The sequence below is a fragment of the Mobula birostris genome, chromosome 4 (assembly GCF_030028105.1).
Source record: "Mobula birostris isolate sMobBir1 chromosome 4, sMobBir1.hap1, whole genome shotgun sequence".
Taxonomy (NCBI): domain Eukaryota; kingdom Metazoa; phylum Chordata; class Chondrichthyes; order Myliobatiformes; family Myliobatidae; genus Mobula; species Mobula birostris.
This window is the reverse complement of record NC_092373.1, coordinates 49,901,144-49,914,170: the sequence shown is the minus strand read 5'-3', so window position 1 is coordinate 49,914,170 and position 13,027 is coordinate 49,901,144. Positions and strand designations below refer to the sequence as shown.

Below are 13,027 nucleotides of genomic sequence, written 5' to 3'. Positions count from 1 at the left end.
AATGTGTGCATAAAAATGAGTAACAGATGGGGTACGAGGGGGAGGTGGGGCCTTAGCGGAAGTTAGAGAAGTCGATGTTCATGCCATCAGGTTGGAGGCTACCCAGACGGAATATAAGGTGTTGTTCCTCCAACCTGAGTGTGGCTTCATCTTTACAGTAGAGGAGGCCGTGGATGGACATGTCGGAATGGGAATGGGATGTGGAATTAAAATGTGTGGCCACTGGGAGATCCTGCTTTCTCTGCACAGAGCGTAGATGTTCAGCAAAGCGGTCTCCCAGTCTGCGTCGGGTCTCGCCAATATATAAAAGGCCACATCAGGAGCACCGGACGCAGTATATCACCCCAGTCGACTCACAGGTGAAGTGTTGCCTCACCTGGAAGGACTGTCTGGGGCCCTGAATGGTGGTAAGGGAGGAAGTGTAAGGGCATGTGTAGCACTTGTTCCGCTTACACGGATAAGTGCCAGGAGGGAGATCAGTGGGGAGGGATGGGGGGGACGAATGGACAAGGGAGTTGTGTAGGGAGCGATCCCTGCAGAATGCAGAGAGAGGGGGGAGGGAAAGATGTGCTTAGTGGTTGGAGGTGGCGGAAGTTATGGAGAATAATATGTTGGACCCGGAGGCTGGTGGGATGGTAGGTGAGGACCAGGGGAACCCTATTCCTAGTGGGGTGGCGAGAGGATGGAGTGAGAGCAGATGTACGTGAAATGGGGGAGATGCGTTTAAGAGCAGAGTTGATAGTGGAGGAAGGGAAGCCCCTTTCTTTAAAAAAGGAAGCTATCTCCCTCGTCCGAGAATGAAAAGCCTCATCCTGAGAGCAGATGCGGCGGAGACGGAGGAATTGCGAGAAGGGGATGGCGTTTTTGCAAGAGACAGGGCGAGAAGAGGAATAGTCCAGATAGCTGTGAGAGTCAGTAGGCTTATAGTAGACATCAGTGGATAAGCTGTCTCCAGAGACAGAGACAGAAAGATCTAGAAAGAGGAGGGAGGTGTCGGAAATGGACCAGGTAAACTTGAGGGCAGGGTGAAAGTTGGAGGCAAAGTTAATAAAGTCAACGAGTTCTGCATGCGTGCAGGAAGCAGCGCCAATGCAGTCATCGATGTAGTGAAGGAAAAGTGGGGGACAGATACCAGAATAGGCACGGAACATAGATTGTTCCACAAACCCAACAAAAAGGCAGGCATAGCTAGGACCTATACGGGTGCCCATAGCTACACCTTTAGTTTGGAGGAAGTGGGAGGAGTCAAAGGAGAAATTATTAAGAGTAAGGACTAATTCCGCTAGACGGAGCAGAGTGGTGGTAGAGGGGAACTGATTAGGTCTGGAATCCAAAAAGAAGCGTAGAGCTTTGAAACCTTCCTGATGGGGGATGGAAGTATATAAGGACTGGACATCCATGGTGAAAATAAAGCGGTGGGGGCCAGGGAACTTAAAATCATCGAAAAGTTTAAGAGCGTGAGAAGCGTCACGAACATAGGTCGGAAGGGATTGAACAAGGGGTGATAAAACAGTGTCGAGGTATGCAGAAATGAGTTTGGTGGGGCAGGAGCAAGCTGAGACAATAGGTCGGCCAGGACAGGCAGGTTTGTGGATCTTGGGTAGGAGGTAGAAACGGGAAGTGCGGGGTGTGGGAACTATAAGGTTGGTAGCAGTGGATGGGAGATCCCCTGAGCGGATAAAGTCGGTGATGGTGTGGGAGACAATGGCCTGGTGCTCCTTAGTGGGGTCACGATCGAGGGGTAAATAAGAGGAGGTATCCGCGAGTTGTTGCTGTGCCTCGGCAAGGTAGAGGTCAGTACGCCAGACTACAACAGCACCCCCCTTATCGGCGGGTTTAATAATAAGGTTAGGATTAGTGCGGAGGGAGTGGAGAGCAGAGCGTTCGGAAGGAGTGAGGTTGGAATGGGGACAAGGTGCGGTGAAGCCGAGACGGTTGATGTCCTGTCGGCAATTAGCGATAAAGAGATCCAGAGCAGGCAGAAGACCAGAGCGGGGTGTCCATGAAGAAGAGGAGGGTTGAAGACGGGAGAAGGGGTCATCTTTGTGGGCAGGTTTGCTAGAGCTTTTAGGGAGGATTTAAACTAGTTTAGCAGGGGGATGGGAACCAGAGTGATAGGTCAGAGTATGACGCAGTATGGGCCATAAAGATAGATGCAGTGTGTAGAGAGATTGTGAGGAAGGATAGGCAGTGGAAAGGGCATAATTGCAGTCAGTTCAATTATTTGAAATGTGTCTATTTTATTGCAAAAAGTATCAGGAACAAGGGTGATGAACTTGGAGCATTGGTCAATACATGGAACTACGACATTGCAAGACTTGGATATCACAAGGATAGGAATGGCTGTTGGTTGTTGTGGGGTTTAGATGTTTAAAAAGGGACAGAATGGAAGCTAAAAGGGTGGGGTTGGCATTGCTAATCAGGGAGAGTATCACAGCTGCAGCAAGGAAGGGATAATCTACTGAGTAAGAGTAGGTGGATATAAAAAACAGGAAGGGAGCAATCATGCTACTGGGATTAATCAATAGACAACAGAGACATCTAGGTGCAGATCAGAACACAGAATCTGGAAATTTACAAAAATAACGGGGTTGTTGTAATGGATGACTTCAGCTTCCATGATATAGATTGGCATGTCCTCAGTGCAGAAGGCTTAGATGAGGTGAAATTTGTTGGGTGTGTCCAGGAGGGATTCTTGACAGGCTGGCTAGAGGAGAGGCCATACTGGATCTCGTACTAGGCAATGAAACTGGTCAGGTGACAGGTGTCTGGATGAGTGAACATTTCAGAGACAGTGACCACAACTCCTTGACCTTTGCCATTGCCTTGGGCAGGGATGGAAGCAGCAATATAAGAGATAGTTATTATCATATTAGGAAGGAACTTGAGAGTGTAAATTGGGAATGGGTGTACTCAGGGCAATGCAAAATCAAAATGTTGAGGTTATTTAGGGAGAACTTGCATGGGGTTCTAGAAAGGTTTGTCCCATTGAAGTATGGCAGGATGAAGGAACCATAGTTGACAAGAGTTGTGGAACATCTAGTAAAGAGGAAGACAGAAGGATACTTCAGTTTTGGGAAGCAAGGTTCAGACAGGGCTCTAGAGTTCAAGTAGACAGTAAGGAGCTTAAGTGTAGATTTAGGTGAGCTAGAAGGGGACATGAGAAGGTCTTAGTGAGTAGGATTAAGGAACCCCCTCCCCCCTCCAAGGTACTCTACATGTACATGAAGAGGAGAAGGATGACTAGAATGAGGGTAATACCAATTGGATAAAAGGAGGAACATGTGCTTGGAATTGGAGGAGGTAGGGGAGGACCCTAATGAATACATTAGTGAGAGGGACGTTGAAAAATGTGAAGTTAGCATAGAACAGCAATTGTGCTGAAACATGTGGACATTAAAGAAGATGTGTAGGAACTTTAGATAAAAAAGACATAAGGTTAAGTAAGTCCCCGGGGCCGGATGGGATATCCCCAGATTACTGCAGGAAGTGAAGGAAGAGATTGCTGTGCCTTTGGCAATAATATCGCAGGAGTAGTGCCAGAGGATTGTAGGGTGGTAGATGTTATTCCTTTCCTCAGGGAGAACCGTGGGAATTATGGACCAGAAACATGATATTCTGCAGGTGCTGGAAATCTAGAGTAACACACACAAAATGTTGGAGGAACTCAGCCAGATAGGCAGCCTCTATGGAAAGGAATAAAGAATCGATGTTTCAGGCTGAAACCCTTCATCAGAACAACTTTCTCTAATTATAGATCAGTGAATCTTGCATCAGTGGTGGGAAAACTATTGAAGAGGATTCTTAGAGATGGTATTTATTAGCATTTGAAGAAGCGTAGTCAAATTAGGGACCGTCAACATGGCTTTGTGAAGAGCAAGTTGTGCCTCACAAGCCTGATTGAATTCTTTGAGTAAGTGATAGATCATTTTGATGAATGCAGAGTAGTGGATGTGATGTAAAGGATTTGACTATGTTCCTCGTGGTAGGCTTTTGGGATCCAGGGAAATTTGGCTGTATGGATTTAGAATTGACTTGCCCATGGAAGGCAGAGGGTGGTAGTGGTTGGGGCATATTCTGCCTGGAGGTCAGTGACCAGTCCATAGATCCCTCAAAGCAGCAGTGAAAGTTGATTGGTTTGTTAAGAAGGTTTTAGGTCTGTTGACCTTCATTGGTTGGAGGATTGAGTTCAGGAGCTGCAAAGCCATAAAACTCTGGTTAGACCCCACTTGGAGTATTGTATTCATTTCTGTTAGGGTGCAGAGGTTTATGTACCATGCTGCTGTCTGGATTAGAGAGCACAGCTTATGATGATAGATTGAGTGAGCTAGGGATTTTCTCTTTGGAGAGGAGGTGGCTGAGAAGTGACTTGATAAAGGTGCAGATGATGATAAGAGGCATAACTAGAGTGGACAGCCTGAGATGTTCTCCAGGGCAGAAGTGGCTATTACAAGAGAGCATAACTTTTTGAAGGAAAGTATCGGGGGAATGCCAGAGGTAGGTTTTTCACACAGAATGGTAAGTGCGTGGTATGCACTGGCAGGGGTTGGTGGTAGAGGCAGATAAATTAGGGACATTTAAGAGACTCTTAGATAGGCACATAGATGAAAGAAAAATCGAGAATTATGTAGGACAGAGGAGTTATATAGATCAGAGTAGATTAAAGGATCAAGACAACATTGTAGGCTGAAGATCCTGTACTGTACTGTTTTGTGTTCTTCAGCAAGTAACCTGCAGTGCATTTTGTTGGTGGTACCTAATTTACAGCTGCAGTGTACCAGTGATGGATGGAACTTTATGGCTACCAGTCAAGCAGGCTACTTTGTCCTGGTTGGTATCAAACTTGAGAAATGCTAGTGCTACTTGTCCGGGAAAATGGATAATATTTGATCATCATCACAGTATGCCCTGCAGATGGTGGAAAGGCTTCTGGGTACCCAGTTAGTTTTGCAGAATACCCAGCTCCAGGTATGTTCTGGTAGCCATGAAGTTGGTCCAGTTTTTGGCTGATGGTGACCTCTGTGATGTCGATGGCAAGATTATGCCATTGAATGTCAAAGGTATGTAGTTACTTTATCTCTTGATAGACTATGTTATTTCTTGGCACTTGTGTGGCCATTGCGAGTTACGTTCAGTGACTTGAAGAGGAACCTGCCGTTGGTCATTTGCCACATCGGCCCTCGCCTAAATATTACCTAGATCTTGCTGCATCTAGTTATGAGCTGAATTATTTACTGAGAAACTTCAAATGGAATTGACTATTGTACAACCATCAGCAAACATTCTCAATTCTTATCAAGGATGGAATTGATGCTGATTATTGGAACTAGGACAGAGCCCTGAGGGATGTCCTGTGGCTGGAATGTACAACATATTAACTAAAACCATTAGATTGATAGGTGTCAATCGATGGCAGTTTTAACAGAGGTTCTTGCTATTGCTGTTGGTGAATGTTTCCTTGAAGTCAAGACAGATACTCTTATTTCACCTTCTGAATTGAGTTCTTTGGTCCAGGCTGGGATGAGGTCTGTTACAGAATGGCTTTGGTAATCAAGTTATTGATGGGTGCCTCTTGATAGCATGATGATTTTCAACTTTAATCATTCTACCTAGTTCTGCTGTATTAGATTTGTTGCTTTCTTTGTGAATGGTGCATCCCTGAATAATGTTGCATATAATCAAGTAAATGTAATTACTGCAGCTGTTCTGTCACAGCCTGGCAGCTAATTCTGTAGAGCAGGTCTTCAGATCTACAGATGGGATGTTGTCTGATCCTCGAGTCCATCCTGTACCTAGTGCTGTCCGTTGTTTCCATATTTATCTGGCTGAATGAAATTGGTTGTAGATTGACTTCTATTGGGGATCTCAGGAGGAAGTTGAGATGGATTATCTGCTTGACTCCTCTGATTAAACTTCAGCCTTTTCTTTTAGCTCTGATATGCTTGTCTCTCCATCATTGAGGATGGGGATGTTCCTGGAGTCTCAGCTGTACCCCCCACCCCCAGGCAGTCATTGTCCACCTCAGATTCAAAAGAATCACGTAGCTTTAACTGATAGGTTTCAATGAGACTCCCCCTCATTTATCTAAATTCTAAGGGCCAGAGCCATCAAACGCTCCTCCTATGATAACCCTTTCATTCCAGAATCGTTCTTGTGAACCTCCTCTGAATCCTCTCCAATGTCAGTACATCTTTTCTTAGATTAGGGGCCAACAATTGCTTACAATACTCCAAATGAGGCCACATCAGTGTGTTATACAGCCTCAGCATTACATCCTTGCTTTTATATTCTAGTCCTTGAAGTGAGTGCTAACATTGCCTTTGCCTTCCTCACCACTGACTCAACCTATGAGTTAACCTTTAGGGAATCCTGCACAAGGACTCCCAAGTCTCTCTGAACCTCAGATTTTAATTTTCTCATTTAGAAAATAGTCTAAGCTTTTATTCCTTCTACCATACATTTCCAGATACTGTATTCCATCTGCCTCTTTTTGCTCATTCTTCTAATCCACGTCCTTTGCAGCTTCCTGCTTCCTCAACACTACCTGCACCTCCAACTATCTTTGTATCGTCCAAAAAGCCATCAATTCTATCATCCAAATCATTGACACATAACCTAAAAGGAAGCAGTCCCAACACTCAACCCTGTGGAACACCACTAGTCACCAGCAGCCAAACAGAAAAGCTCCCCTTTTATTCCCACTTTTTGCTTCCTGCCAATCATCCAATCCCCTATCCCTGCTGATAATTTTCCTGTAATACTATGGCTATTATTAACTTGTTAAGCGGCCGCATGTGCTGTATCATGTCTAAAGACTTCTGAAAATCCAAGTGTACAACATCCACCAATTCTCCTTTGTCCATCCTGCTTGCAATTTCCCTGAAGATCCCAACACATTTGTCAGGCAAGATTTCCCCTTAAGGAAACCATGCTAACTTTGGCCTATTTTATCATGTAAAATACCAAAAAACCCTGAGACCTCATCTTTAACAATCAACTCCAGCATCTTCCCAACCACTGAGCTCAGGCTAACTGGCCTATAATTTTCTTTCTTCTGCTTCCCTCCATTTTTTTTTTTTAATGAGTGGAGTTACATTTGCAATTTTCCAGTTCTCCTAAGTCATGCTTGAATCTAGTGATCCTTGAAAGATCATTACTAATTTCACCACAATCTTTTCAGCTACCTCTCTTTTGACTTCCCACATCAGCCATGGTTGCATCATGCTTTCGAATACTATTTCTCCTTTGGGATGTATCTACCCTGCAAAGTCCAAGTTGCTCCCAGAAACTCCAGCCATTGCTGTTCTGCCATTATCCCTGTTAGTGTCCCCTTCGAATCAAATCCAGTTCATTACACGACACCCAATCCAGAATAGCCTTTCCCCTTGTGGGCTCTACCATCAGCTGCTCTAAAAAGCCATCCCTTAGACTTTCTACGGATTTTCTCTCTAGGGATCCAGCACCAATCTGATTTTCCTTGTGCACCTGCATATTGAAATCCCCTGTGATCATTGTAATGTTGCCCTTTTGACAGGCCTTTTCTATATCCTGTTTTAATTTGTAACCCACATCCTGTCTACTGTTCAGAGGCCTGTATATACTGTCCATCAGGGTCTTTTTACGCTTGCAGTTTCTTAACTCGACCCACAAGGATTCTCCAACTATGGTACCTCTTTCTAAGGATTTGATTTAATTTTTTTAACAACGGAGCCACATTGTGCCATCCCCCCTTCTTACCTACCTTTCCTTTTGTTACAATGTGTATCCTTAGATGTTAAGCTCCCAATTATATTCTTCTTCAGCCATGACTCAGTGATGCCCACAACAACATACTTGCCAATCTCTAACTGCGCTACACCATCATTTACCTTATTGCATATATACATGCATTCAGGACCTTCAGTCCTGCATTAGTCACCCTTTTTTGATCTGGTCCTCATGTTACATTGCAACTCATCCCACTCAATGCAAGTTTGCCCCATCATCTGCCTGTCCTTCCTGACTTGGTGTATTCATACTATTTTTCACCTCTCTGTCTGTTTGGTTTAATTACAAGGGAAGAAAAACATACTTGATATAAAGCTGTACATGGGAGTGAATAGTTAGCTCCCTATCCCCTTCCACCCAACTAATCCCATGCCATTTAAAGCAGTGAGGTCCAGGATTAAGTGAACCAGAAGTGCTGTGCACTGTATTCTTCACACCTTCCCATTCTCCAGACAAAGAAAAGCTGCCTGCTTTATTAAAATGGATCCTAACCTAGCTGTGGAAGTTAATGATTAGAATCTTGATGATATAACTGAAAAGCTCCTACTACCCGAAATCTAGGCCAAACTGATGCTTGCAGTCTTACAAACGTAAATTTGCTACAGCTTTCTAGACAACTGGTATTTTCATTTCTCAGGAGGTGTTAGGAAGAATGAATTACTTGAACAAGTCTGTTGATTTGTGTATTAGAAATCAAAGTGAATTTTATTAGAGAGAATCAGTACAGCAAATAACGTATGCATATTTTAACTTTATTCAAATAACCTATCATGTTCTGTACTCATTAGAATTCCTCACATGCTAACACTGGCAGCCCTCATTTAGTGCAAAAACCAGTTTGAAGCATCAAATTAATTGTATTTTGAATTACTTGCAAATTGTTTCAAAGCCTGGTGATTTCATCACTCAATGTACAATAGGATCAAAGTCCCTCAGAACTAGACAGTTCATTTCTTACATATATAGTTCCCAAATGGAAACAAAGTTTTAAGGAAAATAAAAATTACCATTTGCTGGTAGCACAGTCATGCTTCTAAATTCATGTTAAGCAAAATCCCAGCACTGAGAAAAATACACTGTAGTTGTCTGGTATCAGAAGATATTTTTGCACATAATAATCATGTGTTGATTATTAACCAGGATTTGCGTTTAATAAAGAATGCACATAAAACTTGTTGCTTGGTGTGATAAAATCAGAAATGTTTTAATTAAAACAGATTCATCTTTTAGCCACAATCGTCCAGAAATATTCGCCCTTTATATATTTACACTTTACTATGGGCACTTCTGTTTATAGTTAATACATTTATGGAAAATTTTGATGCTTTTGATATGCTCATGGAAATATGTAGTCTGGGCCATAGGTAAAAGTCAATAATTATCTGTATTTCATGTTTTATGTTTAGGGAAAATGGAAAAGGCTTTTAAGTATTATTTGACCTAAGCATGCTGGATCTCTCAAAGTATCAGAAGCCCATTTTTGATAAGTACATTTTTAGGCCAAGTAAAAGCCATAACCACAGCAGTTGCACCCTATGGCATGGTGCATTGTTGTTGGGTCAAATCATGTTAGCTGGGATGGTGTGGTTCCAAAGATGCCACATCTATCACCACTTTGCTTATATCTATTTGGAATTGAATAACCAGGCCCAGCCTTGGTGGTATTGTCCAGCATTACTATTGGAGAGTTCCCACACAGATCCTACACCAAGTCTGAGCCAAATTAGTACCCGAGACCCTCAATGCTGTCACTAGGTAAGTATTTTTTAAAAAATCACTTCAACTTGATATTTCAATGACAATTTTTGTAAATACCTCTGAGCATCCGGCAAACTTAAAATCTTAAAGTCCATGGCAACTTTCAAAGAAGACCGAATGATGCCCCAGCTTTGGTTCAGTTAAAGTCTGTCAAGGGCAGGCTGTTTGCCCATGTTACTTCATGAACCATGTATTATAATTAGCATCATATTCTACCTGTGATTGTACTGTGCGGTTACTGAAATCACCTCAAGTATAGGAATAGATATTTTAAGAGTGTTCCATTTTCTTTTACCAATCACATCCCCGAGTTAAAATACACAGATGGGCAGTTTTGTTAAAAGCATGTGAGGAATGTGACAGTATATCTATCCATCTGGAACTCTTTTTATAAGCTGTGATAATGTTTCAGTAAGCAGTGCTAAAATTCATACAACTTTTGTAACATTAAAATATTTGTGCTAATATCATTCGACAATTGTTTTAAAATACAATGTGCCCAAAAATGCATTTATCCCCAAGCCTACACTAGACTCTCAAAACTTATTTTATTCTGCGCTGTCATGGGAAGAATTTCAGGTAGACAGAAGAGTGAAGTTTGTGCTCAAAGTGAAGAAATGCAACTTCCTCACTGATGTCTGGGAAACTCTGGCCCAAGCAACACCCACAACACGCTGGAGGAACTCAGCAGGTCGGGCAGCATCTGTGGAAAAGATCAGTCGACGTTTCGGGCTAGAACCCTTCGTCAGGACTGTAGAGGGAAGGGGCAGGGGCCCTATCTGGCCCATGACTTCTTAATGAGGGTAAGTGTATCGAGGATGCTATTGAAACTCCAAGCCTTGGAGCATGTGCTGGGCAGGTACCTCCTGCTCATTTATGGAAGAGTCTGCAGTTGCCACATTAATGTCCTCAGAATCAATAAAATTGAAATGAAAGCAATTAATTGCTGATCCCTGATACCAAATGATTGCTCAAGTAGTAGTTGGAACATGATTTTATCTTGTCTAGATAGGGGTTTGATGCTTATACCCCATGAAGTGACAGAATATATTGTAAAAATACCATAATTAGATACCATGTTAAAGGAGAAAGGGAACTATTTTAAAACAGACACAGAACGACAGGCATTTGGGTTTCAGAGTCATGCAATGTGATTTTGTTTGTGTTGTGACTGTAACTTGGACTGAATATATCAGAGAAAACTGTGCCAAGCTATCTGAAACCATAGCAATATTTTTCTCTTCCTGTATTTATATAAAAATTATTTTCTGAATGATGAGGCATATACACTTATTTCTAATGGCCCAAGTCATTCAGTACAATGAAGCGTTTTTAAGCTATCAGAACACAGTATTCCAAAGTATTTTTTAACGGAATGCATCATGCTTTATAAATACCAGTACTAAATTAGTATGCTTTTTTGCATGCTTATTTTAAAATAAATCCCAAATCTTTATATATTCCATTTAAAAATTCTAGATTTTTATCTGTCCATTTCTGGTTATGGTAAGCAGTTTCATATTGTGTGTGCTCTGGTGATTTTAGTTCTCATTGACTTTAGACACTGGGCTATTATAGTTCTGTTACAAAACTAAATAAAACCTGCAGTGGGTTTATTGAAAGTACCAGAAAAATCAAAAAAAGAAACAATGTGCTATTTTATAAATGTAGGCTGGTAATGAAAATATTCAAAAAAATGAACAATTCTAAGTTAGATGTACAAGAACACATTTTACACTGGTAAGTAAATTTAACATACAGGATCTCTTGGGAAGTTAAAGGAAATGGTAAAATAAACAGCATCTATGAATTAATACCAATTATTAATTTTTTGGACAGAAATATGTGCCATATTCCTCATTGAGGGAAGGTTCTAGATAACTGTTAATAGAAAAGATGTCCTATTTGAATAATATTGTTCAAGAATATACTGTAATTAACTTATTTTTATATATTTTAACGTTTTTATTTATGACCTTAGGCATCATGTCTCATTATTTCAAAATTACTTAGGATTTAGCTGGGGATTAATCTCAATACATCTGTCAGCATACTTGACGGGGGAGAAAACTGTGTTTTAAAAAAAAAAGCTACAGTGATAAAGAACGCAAGGACAAGAATCCCACGTCTCCTTGTTCATTAATGCCTAAAAATCTATTGATTTTGTCTTCAGTTGGTTAACCTTTCCTACATCTATCCTGAAAGAGAACCAAATTTAATTTTTGGGCCACTGAATATTATGATTTCATTTCATCCATTAAAGTAGCAATACTTGGTATCTACTCATTGGGTGGATAGATAGAAGAGTAAGATGCACAAGACTACTTTCCAGCAAATGGTTTGGAATCATAGAGTAATACAGCATAGAAACAGGTCCTTTGGCCCACCTTGTCAGTACTGACCAAGCTGCCAAACTAAACTAATCCCATTTGCCTGTGTTTGGCTTGTATCCCTCTAGGCTGTACTTCTCTTTTACGTTTCTATTGTACTTGCTTCAGATACTCTCTCTGACACTGCATGTTTTTCTCTAACTTTTGCCTTTTGTTATTGAGACGGCTTTCCAATATTATTCAATTTGTTGCTGAAATACACAAGTGTCCAGTGGGAAAACGTAAAACTTCTACTGTACCTTGGAGGTTAATTTACTGGATCTTAACAAGAGACCAGTAATCCTGACCTGAGTTAAAATCTCCCATAGCAACTGGGGGAGTTTAAAACCAGATTTTAAAAAATTAATTGATTAGTTATGTTAAAAAAATCTGGTTCACTTACATCCTTAAGGGAAGGAAAGGTACCTGTGTGCAAATCAAATGCACCTGTTAACTGTCTCCCTAGTTCAGCCAATTAGGGCCGGACAATAAATTGTTAATGAAGTCTATGAGCAATGAAGAATTTAACATATATTGAATATTCTAAATGAGAATGTAGCATATATCATGCTATCACAAAACTAATTTTATTCCACCACCCAGAAACTGTATGTTAAAATGATAGACTGCATAACATTAGGTTGAAATTTTTTAAATCCAAATTTAGACTTTTGTTCCAAAATGATGGCAAAACCACTGGATAGTGTTTAGGAAATGGGTTATTCACCATGAAAAATCCCATTCTTAATTAACTGTAAAAATCTTGACAATATGCTTGAGATTTCCAGGTAAATGCAAAGTATGCTTTATGTATCTGGTATAATCATTAATCTATGACAGAATACAGATCAGTCCAAATTAAAGGCTTTCAATAAGGTGTCAAGGTCTCCCACATGGGCTGCATGGAAGAGCTCCGGCTGGTCCATCAGGGAGAGTGCTATCCTGACAGCTGTCCAGATGCTGCCCGAAATAAACTGGTGGCAGAATTGTGTGCTTCGACTCTTCCTCTGCAAGTTCAAAGCTGTAAGGAAATTGCTGACAGCTTCTCTGTTTGAAATACAAAGTTTTAAATAAACTGTTATTCCAGAAGCTAATTACTACAATAAATTTGTATATTTTACATGCTGTTTTTA

At 41.1% G+C, this 13,027-nt stretch overlaps 1 protein-coding gene across 1 annotated transcript in view; it reads right to left on the bottom strand.

Moving 5' to 3' along the window:
* Nucleotides 1-12,474: 12,474 nt before the first annotated feature.
* Nucleotides 12,475-13,027, bottom strand: part of pex5la (peroxisomal biogenesis factor 5-like a) — a 178,381-nt gene continuing 177,828 nt past the window's right edge. Inside the window, exon 14 of the mRNA XM_072254557.1 lies at nucleotides 12,475-12,941. Coding sequence (XP_072110658.1) covers nucleotides 12,743-12,941 — 199 coding nt within the window. The 3' untranslated portion in view covers nucleotides 12,475-12,742. The remainder of the gene's footprint in view (nucleotides 12,942-13,027) is intronic.